The sequence below is a fragment of the Gopherus evgoodei genome, chromosome 18 (assembly GCF_007399415.2).
Source record: "Gopherus evgoodei ecotype Sinaloan lineage chromosome 18, rGopEvg1_v1.p, whole genome shotgun sequence".
NCBI classification, from domain to species: Eukaryota; Metazoa; Chordata; order Testudines; family Testudinidae; genus Gopherus; species Gopherus evgoodei.
The window spans coordinates 16,812,077-16,830,846 of record NC_044339.1 but is presented as its reverse complement, the minus strand read 5'-3'; the positions used below and the strand labels follow the sequence as shown (position 1 = coordinate 16,830,846).

General features: G+C 41.1%; 1 protein-coding gene across 1 annotated transcript in view; it reads left to right on the top strand.

Moving 5' to 3' along the window:
• Positions 1-18,570, top strand: part of CFAP74 (cilia and flagella associated protein 74) — a 95,468-nt gene extending 76,898 nt beyond the window's left edge. The window contains 15 exon segments of the mRNA XM_030537518.1: positions 2,578-2,711; positions 3,385-3,661; positions 4,202-4,333; positions 5,405-5,553; positions 6,999-7,133; positions 7,536-7,645; positions 8,660-8,715; positions 9,514-9,633; positions 11,133-11,288; positions 12,193-12,322; positions 12,855-13,009; positions 14,068-14,203; positions 15,099-15,226; positions 16,213-16,347; positions 17,781-18,570. Coding sequence (XP_030393378.1) covers positions 2,578-2,711; positions 3,385-3,661; positions 4,202-4,333; positions 5,405-5,553; positions 6,999-7,133; positions 7,536-7,645; positions 8,660-8,715; positions 9,514-9,633; positions 11,133-11,288; positions 12,193-12,322; positions 12,855-13,009; positions 14,068-14,203; positions 15,099-15,226; positions 16,213-16,347; positions 17,781-17,879 — 2,052 coding nt within the window. The 3' untranslated portion in view covers positions 17,880-18,570.
• The last annotated feature ends 200 nt before the right edge of the window (positions 18,571-18,770 follow it).

Here is an 18,770-nt window from a genome sequence, read left to right as displayed (position 1 = left end):
AACTACTCAAGCATCAGGGTCAAACTAAGGTGCCTGCTGAATGAAGCCTCCAGGGCACAGCAGGTTGAGCTGAAGCCTCATTAAGTGCTAGGGAGAACCTGGCAACTTGGGGAGGCAACTCCCTCTCCTGCCTTTTCAGAGAATGAAAACCAAAGAGGCTGTTGACATAAGATGTCAGGATCAGTTGCAGTTATATCAGAGCTTCATTTCTCAGACACGCAGCTGGGGCTGAAGCGTAAGCTGTCATTTATAGCAGAAGCACTGAAGCGCCCAGACTCCTTGGGATCCTGACTCATCCAGCACTGCTTATTCATTTTTAAAAGGATTCATGCAGGAATTCATGTGATCTATTTTAATGGCTGCATACAAACAGTACAGGCCACTCATATGGCTTTTAAACAAGTAGCCATTGTCATAGCAGTCTAATGAAATCTTCCTTCCTTGATCAAACCAGCACACTCCAGGAAGAAGTGTTGTGAGCTATATGCAGTATATTCGGCCTCATCTATCTGAGCACCTCACAAGCATTAATGGATTTATTCTCACAACTCCCTAGTGAGGTAGGAAAGGTAGTTGATAGCTTTCTCGCATCTCATTCAGTCTTGCATGAGGATAGCTGTTAGGGTTGTCAAGTGATTAAAAAAATTAATCACAATCAACCATGCTGTTAAACAATAATAGAATGCCATTTATTGAAATATTTTTGGAGGTTTTCCACATTTTCAAATATATTGATTTCAGTTTCAACACAGAATACAAAGTGCACTGTGCTCATTTTGTATTTTTTTATTATAAATATTTGCACTGTAAAAATAAAAAATAGTATTTTTAAATTCACCTAATACAAGTACTGAAGTGTAATCTCTTTATCATGAAAGCTGAACTTACAAATGTAGACTTATGCACAAAAAGTAACTGCATTCAAAAATAAAATGTAAAACTTTAGAGCCTACAAGTCCACTTAGTCCTACTTCTTGTTCAGCCAATCACTCAGACAAACAAGTTTGCTTACATTTGCAGGAGACAATGCTTCCCTCTTACTTACAGTGTCACCTGAAAGTGAGAACAGTCATTCACATAGCACTGTTGTAGCCAGCATTGCAAGATATTTACATGCCAGATGTGCTAAAGAGTCATATGTCCCTTTATGCTTCAGCCACCATTCCAGAGGTCATGTGTTCATGCTGATGATGGGTTCTGAATCAATGATCCAAAGCAGGGCAGACCGACGCATGTTTGTTTTCATCATCTGAGTCAGATACCACCAGCAGAAGGTTGATTTCCTTTTTTGGTGGTTCAGGTTCTGTAGTTTCTGCATTGGAGTGTTGCTCTTTTAAGACTTCTGAAAGCATGCTCCACACATCATCCCTCTCAGATTTTGGAAGGCACTTCAAATTCTTAAACCTTGGATCAAATGTTGTAGCTATCTTTAGAAATCTCACATTAGTACCTTCTTTGCATTTTGTCAAATCTGCAAGGAAAGTGTTCTTAAAATGAACAACATGCTGGGTCATCATCCTAGACTTCTATAACATGAAATATATGGCAGAATGCAGATAAAACAGAACAGGAGACATACAGTTCTCCCCCAAGGAGGTCAGTCACAAATTTAATAGATGCATTATTTTTTTAACGAGTGTCATCAGCATGGAAGCATGTCCTCCAGAATGGTGGTCAAAGCATGAAGGGGCATACGAATGTTTAGCATATCTGGCATGTAAATACTTTGCAAAGCCAGCTACAAAAGTCCCATATGAACCCCTGTTCTCACTTTCAGGTGACATTGTAAATAAGAAGCAGGCAGCATTATCTCCTCTAAATGTAAACAAACTTGTTTGTCTTAGGGATTGGCTGAACAAGAAGTAGGACTGAGTGGACTTGTGGGCTCTAAAGTTTTACATTGTTCTGTTTTTGAGTGCAGTTATGTAACAAAAAAAATCTGCATTTGTAAGTTGCACTTTCACAATAAAGAGATTGCACTACAGTACTTGTATGACGTAAACTGAAAAATACTATTTCTTTTGTTTATCAAAGTGAGCACTTTACACTTTGTATTCTGTGTTGTAGTTTAAATCAATATATTTGAAAATGTAGAAAAACATCCAAAATATGTAATAAAATTTAAATTGGTATTCTATTGTTTAATAGTGCAATTAAAACTGAAATTAATCATGATTAATTTTTTGAGTTAATTGCGTGAGTTAACTTAATTAAAAATTGACAGCCCTAATAGCTACATAAGAATAATGTGGTTACCATGGACAATAAGTCAGCAGAAAGCCTGCAAGGAAGTCCTTTCTCAAATGTTAACTCCATTGAAATCTGAGGTGATAGACTTTTACGGCATGGTCACATGTTGTCCAAGATGAGAAATCAATTGCAGCAGGAAAGGCAAATTGAAATTGCAACCTTTCAAGTTATTCTAGAACTAGAAGTCTGCACAGAATTCTAGTCACTCACAGACACACACTATCCTCAGATGAGTGTCTTGGGCCGAAGTTCCTCAGGCATGTGTTTCTGGTGCCCTGACCCTTTGTTACATTGTAACACATGAGATTTCTTTTTGTCATTTTGAAGTTTGTAGAAATTCAACCAAGTGATGGATTTGGAATTCTCCTCCCCCTGGAAAGCCTGAACCTGGACATAATCTTCAAAGCCAACAAGGCAAAGGAATACAGTTTTGAGCTGACCTGCAAGTCAGAAATTAATCGGTATGTTAAGAATCTGGAAACACAAATGAGTAAAGGTAGAAGTGTTACTCTGAATCAATGGTGGAGTTCTAGAGTCAAGATCAGAATCTGATAACTAAGTCCCAGAGTCTAGGTTGTCTGTACATTGGCAGAGGCAGAAGCTTTGCGTCGTACAAGAGGTGCTCAGTGCCTGCCTGCCAGGTTCAAGTCTTTACAGAGTTAATTTGTTGCCTTTTTGCTGACTCTCCTCCTGCCTCACCCAAGTCCATCGATATCATATGCCTCCAGCTATAAATTTGCCTCTTATTTTCTTTACCTGCAACTTCCTCCCAATCCCTTTTCTTGTTGGAATTACTGAAGCTTTACATTGGTCGTGTGTATGTTTCTTCTGAAGACACTCATCATCTATGCCAGGTGATGCTGCATAATAGTGAAGGCATACGGCACAAGCTTTCAGATGACATCTCGTTGCATTTCTATTCAGAGATACAATTCAGGTACAGCCTCTCTAGGGAGCTGCACATTTTAAAACAAATACCATATTTGCCTCATTGTGCCATCCTTAGGCAAAATTGCCATTGCAATCAATAGGAATACTGCTTGAATAAGAGCTGCAGAATCAGGTCCCCAGGCTTCTGGGCTGTTTAAGATGCTCTGTTTGTGCTGAGACAATTTATGGTGTGTTTATTTTTAGACAATTCAAGCTGTCATGCAAAGCAGTTGGAGTCCACCCACCTCTTGAGTTGTCTCATTCCTTAGTCAAGTTTGCAGCAACAGCTTTAAATGATGTATCTACAGCAACACTGTATGTAATAAATGCACATGTGAGCCTCAACTGCTTTACTCATGCTGTCCCAAGGATCGGCAAAGGGGAAATTGCCCCTGTTGGACCCACTTCCTTTGAATTCCTTGTGCCAGAAGATTCTCCTGTGACAATTATGCCTTCTGTTGGGACAGTTTTACCAGGGAAGGTAAATTCATTCTGAGTATGTCAAGTATTTGAATACAAAAGATAAAATCTTATGATCATCTATATCCTTACAAACTTAGTACCTTGTAATTAAAGTCCCAAAATATACTGTGCCAGTCCTATAATGAATTCATTTTTGTACACTGAGCTTAAAGAACACTTTTAATGGAAATCTAGAGCTCAATGATGCAAACAAGCACACGTAACTTTACTCATGGACAAATTTGCATCAATGTAATCGCATGATTTATTTACCTGAAAGGCACTTAAATGTAGACAAACTGGTGGTAATCTAACACTGTTGCAGCACTGTGGACTTTTTAAAACACAGGTACTATTAGCCCTTTTCTTTAATTCGCCTGGCTCCCTTACAAAAAAGGGCCAAGGTATCCAGTGTCAAAATCTGCTCTCAAACTCATGCTCTCAGCTTCTGTTGATTTTGGTGGGAGTTACAAATAAGCAAGGGCCAAGTTCTGCCCTTAGCCACTGATGTTAATTAGCAGCCCAATGTCATTCATTGTGTGCAAACTTTCTACCCTAGAAATGCTTGATACAAGTGTACTTCAGACCAGTGTTGTCAGAGCAGCTAATCAGAGAAGAGGCAGTTCAGATGCTGTGCAGGGCAGATGCAAAAAGGACAATGCTGAAGAAGATTTGTGAATCAGAAATGCAAGTAAGAACAGTTAAAAATCAATATACTCACTCTCAAAGGAAAATCAACCTCATTTCTACAGCACTAACTTATTTAGCATAAAATTATTTTCAATTAAAAATACAATAAATGAAGCCAAGAATTTTATACCAGAGGTTAGCAGTACAAAGTGGCAGTTAACGCAATCAGCGGACTGGATTAATAAATAAATATGGGGTAACATTTTTGAAAGCACCTGACTGGCTTTTGAAAATTGACTTTGATTTGTAAGTTCCTTAGGCGCTCCTAAGTGCCTAAAAGAGACTTTTGAAAATGAGATGTGCACCTTAGTGACTTAGGCACTTTTGAAAATGGGGTCAGATTTCCAATTCCCTACAGTAAATTAAAAAAATTCCATTGAAGTCAATAGAGCTGCATTTATTTACTCCAGCAGACGATTTGTCCTCTGAGCTTGAATTGTCTAATTTCACTTTATTTTATTTGAACACTGTATCCATTGCTTATTGCCCTAATTCATAATTGTATCGCTGTTATCGTATGGTTTTGGTTACAGACATCTGTCACCTCTTTTTATATATTTAGATTGGGAGTTCTCTGGGGCAGAGACTGTCTTTTTGCTGTATGTTTGCAGCAGCATTCACTCAGTGGAGCCATGACCCCTGACTGGAGCATCTCCACAGAATAATGTATAACAGTGGTTCTCAACTGTGGGCCAGGACCCCAAAGTGGATCTGGGGCCTGGTGCTGAAGACAAAGCCCGAGCCCCACCACCCAGGGCCGAAGCCTGAGGGCTTTAGTCCTGGGTGGCGAGGCTCAGCTTACAGCCCCCCCCGCCCGGGGCTTGGGCTTTGGCCCCCCTGCCCAAGGCCTGGGACTTGGGCGTTGGCCCCCACCCCACCTGGGGCAGCAGGGCTTGGGCAGGCTCAGGCTTCGTCCCCACTCCTCGGACTGTGTAGTGCAATGAAGTCTGAGAACCTGATCTATACTAATTTGTAGCCACCTATGGGATTTTAATAGGAATTGGATGTCCAAATTACTTAGGCAGCTTTGAAGTATCAAGTGCATGTTATATTTATATATACACATTTATAGAAGAGGAAAGACGAAACTGTGGCAGGAAAGAAGGATGGAAAGAAACCAAGTTTTGCTGCTTTGAGACAGCCTTTGAGGGTCAGAAGCAGTAAACATGCAGCTGCTAGCAGTGGCTTTGAGCCACCAAAACCAGAAGAAATCAAAACCAAGTAAGTCAGTAGCAGCAGCTTCTACCGGGTAGCGAACAACTGCCATTTGCCACATTGGTTTCATTAATGTATTAATCCCTGTGTGTGAGTGAGCAATCTAACTTTAGGGGAGAACTGGCCTTTTTCTTTATTACAAAAGTTATTTCCAAAATTAGCAATGCTTCTAATCTACACTGTTATCATAACCTCTCCTGCAAGGCAGAGAATCCCTCATTATAGATCAAATAGCAGAGCTGCGGGCTTGAAAGAATGTATGATGTAGCATTAAACATGGCTGTACTATAACTCAGCTGAACCAACCACAATACCAATTTAAAGGACAGTTGGCCTGGTTTTCAGGTAGGAGACCGATTAAACATTTTAACAACAGAAACTGACAGCGAATGATTCACCTCTTCCAAATAAATTAGCTGCATTTGTATTGAGTAAAATTCACCCCAGGCAGCACAAGGCTCATGCCCACTGCCTCAAGACCCACTGACGCCTTAATTTGGCAGTTAAATGGCATATAGTCTAGACAACCACCACTAGGACAGGGCGAAATTCACCGATTGGGAAATATAACAATGCTTTAGTGTATAGGTTCCAGGTAGTCATTTTGCAGCATGCAGGTCAGTTGACAGAGAATTAACATTTATTTCATGTGGTACTTAGCAGTTTATTTATTTAGTTTTATACCATCTAATAAGAAAGTCCAATGCTTGAGGGCCCTGACCCAACAAAGCATTTAAGCATGTGCTTAACTTAATTAAGTAAGTGGTCCCAAGTATCTGAGTAGTCCCACTGAAGTCAATAGAACCACTCGTATGTTAAAGTTAAGCACATGCTTATGTGCTTTGCTGAATTGGGCCCTACATGCTTTTGACAAGAATTACATATTTAGTGCAATCCATTAACTACCAGCATATAACAAACTTATATTTTTAAACATGAATTGTTTAAGTATACTGTAACTACACAATTCATTCCAAAGGAAATGCATATTTGAGAATTCGGAGGCATTGCCAGACATACTCTATCATAGAAATATGTAATTTAGAAATATTACTGGAATATAAAAAGATGCAATGAAAATGTTTGCAAAATGGATTTTCACTAGAAAATCTAGCATAGGAGAATCAAACTAAAAAGTGTTTTATCTTCTCTAGTGTGACATTAAGTATCCGAGTTAATAATTTTTGTTCTCCGTGACATGGGCAGAAAAGCAAACTACTTATTCAACACCACCCTCTGTCGAGCAGATCCATTGCTTTGTAACAAATGAGTACACAGCTTTACTGCTAAAGTCCACATTTAAACAATTAACGATCAATAAACAGTAAATGCAAATACTTAGTAAGTCGGGTCTGCAATGTAATATTCTGCTTGCTGGCTTTAGTACTAGACTGCTGTGTTACTACATTATTTTTGCTTTCTTCTTATGACTATATTCTTGTACTCTCTAGCTCTGAAGAATATGTTGCAGCTCAGTATTCCCTGACTAGGAATTTCACAGGAAAGTTTGAGAGATACATCATACCTTGCTTTGTTGCAAGTGGAGATATTGATGAAAAGATAGGATCTGAAAATCTAAAGTACAGGTACTGTATAAATGAGCAGCATGAAACCATATGAAGGCAATTTATGATGGACCAGAAAACTCAGAAGAAAGTAGGGACACATGTTGAAAAACTATTCATTTGTTTTTTGGGGAAAAGGCCAGATTCTGATCTTAATTGCCCCATAAATCAGTGGAATAACTTAGACAGTATACCAGCATAACTGAGATCAGAATCAAGCCTGCTAATATCAAAGTACCTTAGAGAATATTTACTATGTAAAGTTTATGTGCCAGATTCAGTCCACCTCTTCTGTCTATGCAGATGTAAGAAGCCAAGAATTATACATTCTCTTTAACACTGACATAATGCTTTTCCCCCTCCTGCATAGAGTAGGAGCAAATTTTATGATCTAACACCAAACATTTTTTTCCATCTCCCTAGTCCTTATAACACCTTGTACCTAGAGTTGCACTGTCCTGCTGTAGCACCATCTGTTGTGGTCACTTCAAATAATGGAAAAAACATCATCAACTTTGGGGAGGTCGCAGTAGGTACGAAGTTAGAATTCAACTTTTGAGGTTTTTCTGTCTGGCTTTAATTCCTTTTAAATGTAGTTTTGTTATGATTTTCTTACTTGTTGTAGGATCAATTTTCAAACATAGGTGTCTAAATTAGGCCAGATGTAGTCACACAAATGGGTAATTAGGAGCCCAGATAACCATTTAAGGTTCTTAAGAGCCCATCTGATGCCTAGAGATGTAATTAGTAGCCCTAATGGAGACCACCTATGTTCGTTCACTGTACACCAGCCCCAGAAATGCAGTGAACATTTAGCAGAGGAAAAAGTGGGAGTGAACTGTATTTCTCATATGAAGAGTCATGCATGGAGATCTGATGCAATGAAATATTACTCAAACTACTCCTAACGATTCTTCTTTGAGGTTTTATGGTCTTTTGTAACAACCTTTGTTAAAAACAAATCCACTAGTAAAATGGGTTGTGAAGATGAATTTTTCCCTCCTGGATATAATTTCCTAGCTAAGTAGTATTTGGAGAATACAATGTGGTCATTGACAGGTCTAGCCTCTGCAGGACAGCCTTTTAATACATGGAACCTTCATCACAACCAGCCTAGCTGTAAAATATTGGTTTATAAATACCACATTTAAGAAATCCCACTAAGGTAAAAACACAGTAGATGAAGAGTGAAAAGTCTCATACCTTGAAAATGCTTTTAAACAGCCACCTGAGTGGTATCTGACCTTTTTCCTTGAAAGACTGGGAGATACTAGAAGTGTCACATTTGTTGATTTCTTTCTTGAAAGAAAGGATCAGTCTGTCACTAACGTCAGAACTTTTTTCTGTCTCATTCTTGGAGTTAACATTGGTGGTTTTATTTCCTGGTCATTCTGTCTCACACTGGAGTGCAATGAATACTGTGACACCATAACTAAAGATGGCCCTAGGCAGCATTGGATTTAGAAACTGGAGTGTCCAATTTAGTGGTCTCTCTTACTGGTTGATTACAGTAACATTTCTGAAAGTGTTGTTTTTATACATTTTAGGCCACAGAGTAATCAAACGGATTACAATACAGAACATTTCCCAGGAGCAGCTAGCAGTATCCTTGACTGGAGTGTTCAGTCCCCACAATCCACTATTCAGTCACTGTTGACTTTGGGCCTATTTCTGCAAGAATTGTTCATCATTAGGATTGTAAAATTACCTTTAATGGAGACTGTAGTTCAGATGTGGTGCCCATCTTTCACAGCTAGATAGATTGTAAAAATCTATTCTGCGGCGCTGGAAGAAATGAACTTTGGAAGACCCCTTCCAATCTAAATGCTTTTGCAAAATTCTCACTATGCACTTTTCTGCTGGCAAATCTCTATTTAAAAAACAGACTTGAGAGGCTCTTCATGGTCATGCTTCAGCCCTTTCTAAAAGAGCAAAGCTACTAGCAATGCAGCCAACTCCAGCACCAACATGACACACACAAGCAGAGAGAGCCAAAAGCCAAGTTTTTGCTCAACACTTCTCCCAACTTCTGGAAATCTTCAGTTAGAAAAGGCTGTTCTCTAGGCTTCCAGTATTGCCAAGTCTAAACAGGGCCAGAAAAATCTGAGAGAACATCATCTCTCATATGCTGGTTTAATTTGCATGTGTCCCACCCCAGGCAAAACCTAGGGACAGAGCTGCAGGAAAGTTATTACAAGTTTTTCTAACAGAAAAAAACCTTGTTTCAGACATTTGAGTATTGGGCAAAGAATTGGGTTGGCTTTTATTTTATTTGGTCTAGCTCACTAACCCTAAAAAAGCTAATAGACAACAGGTTGGTTTGAATTATCTTTAAATCCTGCTCTTGTACCCTCAGTTTGTCACCTATAAACTTGCATTTCCTTGAGTTGCAACATTTCAGCTAGGATTCTCCATCCTGAACCCCAATGGGCCCTTCCTATTGGTCAGTCCAGTTGGCACTCTTGAGCCAGGGGAAAACCAGTTTCTCTTCATCTCTTTTTGTCCAAATGAGAGTAAATTGGTGAGTAAATATTTTTTATATATATATATGAAACTATTTTACACATGGGGAGACACATGGATAATAATTAAGCAATCAGAAGCATTAAAAAATGCAAGACTTACCCAAAAATATACTTGTAAAATAATGTCAATACTGGTGCACAAATAATAAAATCAAGAATTTTCATGGTGAAGAAGTTCTGGGACATGTTTGACTGGTTAAGACCTGATTTTAACATTTTTTCCCAGGGGGAATTATATTCATTTATGGAATGTCTTTCCTAGCAAAATGACTGGTTTCAGAGTAGCAGCCGTGTTAGTCTGTATTCACAAAAAGAACAGGAGTACTTGTGGCTCCTGTTCTTTTTTTCCATCCCACAATGCTTTGCAAACTACACAGACAGCCTCTCTGAAATGCAGCCATTCTGGGTGGAGAAAGTAGGCAGCTGATGCACAGCACAGTGCACAACAGTGCAGTCTAAAGACATATGTAGTGGGCTCTCTATTGTCTTTCGGCAATGTGCATGGCTCTATAGGAGCCTGACCCTTATCAGAATATTGACAGCAGCTTAATATTGTTCTAATAATGGGCAGTCAGATAAGCTGTGTTCTTTAGCACATTGGTATCACAGTGAGGTCATTCTCCCTGGGAGACTACATTAGAGATTAGGGGTCAGCAACCTTTCAGAAGTGGTGTGCCAAGTCTTCATTTATTCACTCTGATTTAAGGTTTCACGTGCCAGTGATATATTTTAGCGTTTTTAGAGAGTCTCTTTCTCTAAGTCTATAATATAGAAGTAAACTATTATTGTATGTAAAGTAAATCAGGTTTTTAAAATGTTTAAGAAGCTTCATTTAAAATTAAATTAAAATGCAGAGCCCCCCCAGACTGGTGGCCAGGACGGACCCAGCAGTGAGAGTGCCACTGAAAAGAGCTTGTGTGCCGCCTTCGTTACGTGTGCCATTATAGGTCCAGGGCTGGATGCTCAGAAAGAGGTAGGCTCCAAACTTCTATTTAGCCTCCTAACTCCCACTGATTTTACGCCTAACTCCTTTTGAGCATCCAGCCCCTCATCCCGCGAGATTTCTTAGGTAAGGAGATATAAGCACTCTCAGAATCAGAATAAGAAAGTAGGGCCAAATTCTGGCTTGCTGTTTAAGTGCCCTCAAGCCCAGACACTCACATACAGTACTACAAATCCAGCTCCAGTGTGAACAAGTCCTAGCCCCACTTCTAACCCCAGCACAGGCCGAATGCCAGTCAGTCAATGGGCATGCCCACGGATAAGTGACGCAATGGCCCCTAAGCCCTGAAACTATCCTCTCTGTGGATGCTTCCACAAAGGACCTGGGATGTGATTATGAGAAGCTAGGACTGGGGTATTCCCATTCCATTCCCATTGCCAAGTGCCTATGCACAGCACCCAGCTGGCATTTAGCCCTGGCTTTGTATTGTATCCTGAAATTCTAAAGCAAGTGTCTGTTACAGTTGACTAATATGAACATCCTTCTTTGCAGTTCTTTGAAACTCTGGATATCAGGAGCATAAAAGGCACCTTGACCCTCAGTATTACTGGCCAGGGGGTGGCTCCATCAATTGCTTGTTCTGTGGAAGGAGACATGCTCGATATGGGATATGTCATAGCCAAAGAGAAGGTCACTTCCACATTCAAGGTAAATTCTGACCTAGTGGAAACTCCCTTCTATTGAGTTGAAAGACCTGATTAGTGGTGGGTCAGTACCATTCCTAGTTGGTCAGAAGCATGTAAGAGAGTTTCCTGACAGGATGTTATGCTGAGCAGTAAGTTGCTTCATTAAGCATTTTAGCTTTTAAGCCTGTGATGAACACCAGTGACAAACTGGTAGTTGAGTGAGTTCATTAGAAGCGGAGACTCTTAAGGGCCAATGGCACTTCTACCTGGCAAGGGTGCTGAGCTGACTCGGCACTGCTTGTGGGAGTTCTGCCTACAGAGGCACTGGGAAGGGGGGAGGGTCTTACTGCACTTTTAAAAAGCACCTCTTGAATGCTCTTCTCCCTGGTTCTGTCCAGTACACACAAGGGTGAAGGACATCATAAATGGCCCCTCAAGCATCAGCAGCAGAATTACTTGCCCTTCCCTCCCAGATGCTCCCCTTTGCAGCCACCCTAGTTGTGCCTGCCTCCTGTCTCCATGGGAGGGGGATGTGCCCTGCTAGGGACTACCCAGGTAGGCTGGAGAACAGGTTAATTGATTCATTCATCTGCTGTAGATTTCCACAGGGCTAATCTCAAATCTAGTGAACAGGCCAAGTGCTAGAAGCAAACTGTTAGTCTATAAAGTCTTTCACTGTACAGGCACCACAAAGCTTTGATGGGAAGCAACTAGTGTGTATTTCCTGCAGATGGGTTCTAAGAGTGGAAAAAGCTCTGTGCTGTTTGACAGGAAGAATGGACTGTGGATAATAGTAACCAATATGCACCATGTATGGCACCTGGGCATGCAATAAACAATTTCAGCCCATTTGGACAATACACATCCTATAGGGTTTAAAATCAATTCCCCAATTAAAATACTGTTGTATCAATGACTCCCTCCAGATACAGAACACTTCCACTCTGCCCCTGAGATACTCCATCAAACTAGAGTCACTCTCACAAACAAGGGACAAAGAGCAGCAGAGACTTCCCTTCTTCATCATGTGTCCCCCAGGACGGACAGATTTTGTTGGTAAATAGTTTTTCCAAATTCTGCCTTGTGTTTGGTCCATTCAGCTCCACTGAAGCCTTACAGCGGTGGGGGAGGTCACAACACCGTAAGTAAGGACAGTATTTGCTTCACTAATAGCAAATGTGTTAAAAATTAGTTCCTGGTTGGTACAACTTTACTTAGCCTAAGAGAACATTCCCAGGTAAGAAGGCTCTATTGCTGAGATCTGGTTAAACCCACTCAGTATATTACTCATCAAGAAGCAAGATCAATCTATGTGTAATTAATACTAGAAAGTAAGAATGGTTTAATGGCACTTCTCCAATTCCTCTAGGGAAATGGGTATTTTGAAAAACCTCACAGGTGGTTCCAGGTAGGCTTTTTAACACCCAGATTTCCGACTTTGCTGCATAAACATGCATCAGAAATTTTACTCATTTACCATTGGGACAAAAAGGACCCAAGATTGAAATATTAAAAAAAAAAAAAAAAGTAGTAGAACAAAGCTTTCCTTCTGTCATCCTCATATTTCTGTTGTTTTTTGCTCTTCCAGGTACACAGAACTACAGTGGTTTAAGTGTGTTCAACATATTTCCAGTAGAGGGCGTAATTGAGCCTGGGAAGAGTCAGGATTTCACTGTTACCTTCAGTCCAGACCATGAAAGTTTGTATTACTCTGACTGCCTCAAGGTTGTGCTCTTTGGCAAGGTAAGGCAACCTCAGGGCATCTGGATTGTTAAATCTAAAGGTGCCATCTGACTCAAACTGAATTTATCAGCATGGGCATTGGGATTCTATCAGGAGTGGAAATAACTGTATTTCCTAATTAATTCACAATGACTTGGAGTAAGATCCCTCTTCTCCCTACATAACCCCACTTCACAGCTGGGCAAATTGTGGAGAACCTGCACATAACCTTGTGAATTGCTGAGCACAGCTTCACATAGGTGCCCAGTGCAGAGAACCTGATGAAGGGACTGGGATAGTGGATCGTTTCCTGCAGAGCCCATGCCCCAAAAGCCCTTCTGCAATAGAGGCTACTCTTTCTACTGTGAAGCTGCTCTGCTGTTCTTCTGCATGGGGAAGGAGTGGTCCATCTGTGGCACAGGGACTGAGCTTAAACAGAAGCCAAAATCAGAATGCACAGATGAGCAACTTCTGGGTGATAGTCCCACACTCCCATGAGAGGCTAGGCAACAGTTAGCAAGGAGTGTCACCTAGTGGCTGCTGTCAGGACTGCAAGTAAAGAGGTGACTGCAAACATTTCAGGTGAGTTTGCATTCCCAGAGTTTCGGGTAGGGATAAAGCAAGATATCTAATTTTGGCTGAGTTGAATTGTGCATGATTTCCACACTCAAAACCATGAAATCAGTGATGAGTGCCTGAAACCTGGCCCAGCTTCACAAATCTCAGACAGGTCGTATTTGATATCAGGTAGTTTTGCCCATCTTGGGGGTCTAGGATGAATGGTTTCCCCCTTATCACAGAGGCACTCTGCCACAGAATGAAAAAAGGCTGAGGAAAATACATGTCCCCCACCAAGTCAACAGCTGATTACAGAATGAAGATGGCAAAGATCTCTTGCATCATGGGTTATAATTGCATACATAAAGGAGAGACTGAGCTCAGTGGCCAGTGTGCCTACTAACAACTGAGACAGATTATACAATTGTTTCTAGACAGCTAGTACAGTTGTGTCGAGATTACTACCATTAGATCAAAACCTGGGCTGTAACCTGCATCTGCAGAGTTCTTGTCCTACCTAGGAAATAGCTCGTGAGATCTGGCTGAAGGGTGCTGCAAGAAACCATATGATGTTTGTGGAAGGAGGAGATCCACTGGATGTTCCCTTGGAATCTTTGGCTATAACATCACCCATGTCTGAAGAAGCAGCAAAAGGAGGTAACAACCTGCCTTTTCTATTCTAATTCTAACGTGGGAGAATTATATCACTGTAGATTTGTCTGTCTTCATTTGTATTAAAAAAAAGTTCACAGGAGATAGCACCTCCAGCATGCGGGTACCAGAGTCAAATGCCAAAGAAGGGCAGATTATGATGGAACGGGTTTGACTCAGTATAAAAATGGCAGAAAAAAAAAACTTATCAGGAGAAGAATTTTCTCTAAATCGAATGCAGTAGAATTTCTCATCCACATGAATGGCAGGCCTTACCTCATGTGGATTAGAAAATTTTTCAGTTTAGTATGTGAAAAAGGATAAACTAATAGTAAAACACAAATGTATTTTAGCTGTATTTCTGTAAATGGTAAGTGAAGATTTACTTTAAAATGCTTATAAAATTCTCACATGTATGCACCCTCAGCATTGCTCTAATTACAGGATTCCAAAGTTCAGAGACAAAAACCTTAGAAGTAGCTAATAGACACTAAATAAGAGGGTTGAATGTAAGATAGGGGCTTAAATTCAGATGAGTTATGTAAAATACACCCATTTAAAGATGCAAAGGAATATACCTGAGTGTAACGTACACGCTCAGGGGCCCAAACAGAAGGATGAAACAGAAAAAGCAAAGAACGTGTAAGATGACACAAATTAACTAGACTTCACCTTTCTTTAAATTCACTCTTCCTTCCAACCCATTGGTATGCAGGTCAAAGTGTGGTAAGAACTGTTCAGACACTCTTGTTGGTGGACTTTCCTATTACTGGCCTCTCTGCTGGTGCCTTCTATGTAATTTACACCATCTTAGACCAACTGATCAATAAGTCATTTATGCCTGACTTGGGACAAACATTCATTGGCTGCTCTAAAGTTAACTTGACCCATGTCTGTTTAGAGCTGGAAGAACCAGCAAAGTCCCTCCTCCTGAGCCTAGAGTACATCCAGGCAGAGACCTCTGGGACTCCGGCAGTGAGGGAGCTGAAAATCGGGGCTATACGGACAGCTCAGTTTGCATCGAAGAAGGTAAACAAAATGAAAAATGCACTTGTATGTGTAACTCAGCTCAGAAATTGAGTCAGCAGTTGCAAATGGCTACCAACTGCTCTTGAGAATCCAGAGCCGGCAGAGATCCCACATTAAATGAGTTTCTGGATCTCCATTAAGCCTGACACCATATTATAAAAGCATTAGTATTGCTTGAAAGGATAGAGGTTTATTTTTCAAGGGGAGACGAGGAATTAGCAGGAGGATATTAGAAGAGGATAATACAATTATTTGAATACATTGCTCCCCTAATTCTTAAATACATAATAAAAGTATGAATATAGACCAAATTAGCAGTTTTCACGTTAACAACAACTGTTTATATAAACAACATTCTGAACTTACACTGAGCTGCAGCTTTCAGGGTTTGTTCATTGAATGATGAAAACAGACTGTGGTCAGGGCCGGCGCTTCCATTTAAGTGACCTAGGCGGTTGCCTGGGCACCAGGATTTGGGAGGGTGGCATTTTGCCGCCCGTGGCGGCAGTTCGGCGGCGGGGGGTCCTTCCGCACTCTGGGTCATTGGCGGCAATTCTGCGGCAGGTCCTTCACCCGCCGCCGAAGTGCCCCGGTGTGTGGAAGGACCCCCCCACCGCAGAATTGCCGCCAATGACCGGGAGCGCGGAAGGACCCCTGCTTAGGGCATCAAAAACCCTGGTGCCACTCCTGACTGTGGTCCCCACAAATTAGACTTCAAGAGAACAAATTAGTTTAATTTCATGGAAAATCCCTAGACACTCTCCTTTTAGCCAGAGTGTGTTTCATGACAACCAAGCACATTAAATTCACTGCTTGTTTTCATGTCTCAGGAGCAAAAGCACAAGAGGTTCGGCAGGTGGGAGGCACAGTTCTATAGGTTAGGGTGATGTAGCCTATAAGTAAAGGCCTTTTGTATCCAAAAGCTGAGCTGGCTGTAACCAACAGCGTGTGTTCTACTTCACTAACTGTGCTTGTCCTTGCTGCAGACTGTAGAGTTCAGTTTGGATAGCCTACCAGTCCTGCAGCAGAAGGGATTTACCATCGAGCCTGTTAAAGGAACAGTGGATCGTGGTCAAATCAAATGCATCAGTGTTTCTTGGGTGCCACCTGCTGACTTTGATGTACGTTAACATTTCCAAAGCATGTTGTTTGTTGAAATGAGTGTAGACTGGAGGGAACAGAGCACATTCTCCCTAGCTTTCAGGATCAGCTCAGAAGCAAGTCTTTGAGTCATCATCAGTGCAGCTCACTTTGGACAGAAGGTATAACAATAAACCTGCTAAAGTTAGTGTCTGAAAACAGGACAAAGGGTCTGGTAGTTAGAGAACTGAGAACAAGGACTGAGTGTGTCACCTTGGGAGCTTGCTACATAACTTCTGTGCCTCAGTTGATCCATCCATGAGATGAGAATGAAGGGCGTAATCATGCATACCTTATATGAGGCATTAAGATCTTTGCACTTACATAGCACCTTTCAGCCAAAAGTTTATTAGTATTAAATTAAATTAAAGTCACTGCTTTGGTCAGATTGCTTAGGGGGGAGTCATTTGATAAGCTCTCTCACACTGGATTTCAACACAGAAAAGGTTTTCTGCTGCCCTGATCATATGAAAGCACAGACAAATTTAAATGCATGATGCTGCAGTACCTAGGCTGTGGTAGCCCTGGATTCCTGTCTCTTTCATGGAATCATAGAAATGCAGGGCTGGAAGGGACCTCAAGAGGCTATCTCGCCTATCCCCCTCTCCCCCATGGTGAGGCAGGACCAAGTATACCTGGGCCATTGCTGACAGGTGTTTGTCCAACCTATTCTTAAAATCCTTCAGTGACTGGAACTCCACAACCTCCCTAGATAACCTGTACTAGTGCTTAATTATCCTTCGAGTTAGCAATTTTTTTTGTCATATCTAATCTAAATCTCCCTTACTGCAAACAAAGCCCATTAATTCTTGTGGCACCACCACAGGGACCAGGGTTTGCCTTGCTTCCTTCTACAGGGCCTTGGTATATGTTTACAACACTGTCCCTACAAGCTGAGATTTTCCTCTCTGTCTCATCCTCACATGTTTCTTATTCCTTCTCTCAGTCTCCCTCTGTCCGCAGGGATCCCTGTGGGGGTGGCAGCATGACTTGCATCTTCCAAAAGTAGAAGGCTGCTGTCATTCTGTGCAAGAGGTATTAGAGTTCATGGTATGAGGCCCTGATATTGACTCAGGGCTTCCTGGTGACCAGAGCTGGCTCTTACACAACTCATGGATGAAGGATCTCCATTTCCTTCCCAAACCCACAGTACAGCACAGTATGCCACAGTCACACCCAGCTTGTTGTCATGGCTGTAACCGGATGATGTCATGCACCCCACTAAGGAAGGAGTACCCTGTTATTCCCAGCTTTCATTAGGCTAGCGCAGTTATTAAGAGAGATTCTCTATAACCATAACTGGCACATCTGATAACTTCAAGATATTAAAAAGGCATAATTTACAAAATCAGACTTTTGGCTCTAGGTGCCAGATGAAGAGGACTGCTTACACTTGCATATTCTTTGTTTGTAGCCGGATCACCCTTTGATGGTGGCAGCTGTACTCACCTTGAAAGGAGACATTAAAGAATCTTACAAAGTCCTCTTCATAGCCAGAGTTGTGTGCACATGAACTCCCACCAAGTGAAGAATCCAAGTTAAACCTTGCGAAGAATCACTGAGGATTGCTCAGGCTGGTAACTCATTATTAGATCTCAGAATGTAAGGAGCTGGTGCAAGAGACTTCAGAGATCATTTTAGTTTGTACATGCAAAGATGTGATCGCTGCAGAAACATTTCTGCTTTTGAATGAACTCTAAGAGTGATGGCTTTCAAGATCAATTTCTTCAAAGAACTGCTTTGTAGAGTGTGTAGAAGAGACCTTGTGAACACAGAAAAGATGGCTGATAGTGTATTATCCTACTTATGGGCCAAAGCCTGAGAGATACCATGCATCTGCAACTGCCCTGAATGCCAGTGTCAGCTCAGACCCAGATTTTTAAAGGTATTAGGCATTGCTGTGCTCAGCGTTGCAGTGCCTAACTGATTTAGGAGCCTAAACTCATTTTCAAAAGAAATTTAGGCACTTAAAAGTCTAAATCCCATCCATTCTTAATGCAATTTTGGCTCCTAAGTACTTAAATTCCTTTGGGAAATGAGACTTAGGCATTGCAACAATGAATGTAGCAATCCCTAAATACCTTTATAAAGCTAGGCCTTAGGGTGGGAATGTTTTCCTGTCAGTGTGTGTAAGTTTGTAAACAACATATTTTTCCAGCTGATCCTATTTTTTTGGTAATAGTTTTAATAAATATACAAAACAAGCAATAAACACACAAGACTTTTTCTTGTCTAAGATTGGAATTAAAGCTTCCATAGAAATCTCTCCCTCTGCTCGCAACCCAGTGGAAATCAGTTCCCATGGTACAGTTTAAACTCCTTGCTGTTCTGTACAATCAGAAAAAGAGGGATCTCTGCCCTGTGCTATTGACTGCATCACAGGATCTGGTTGCTTGGACTCCCA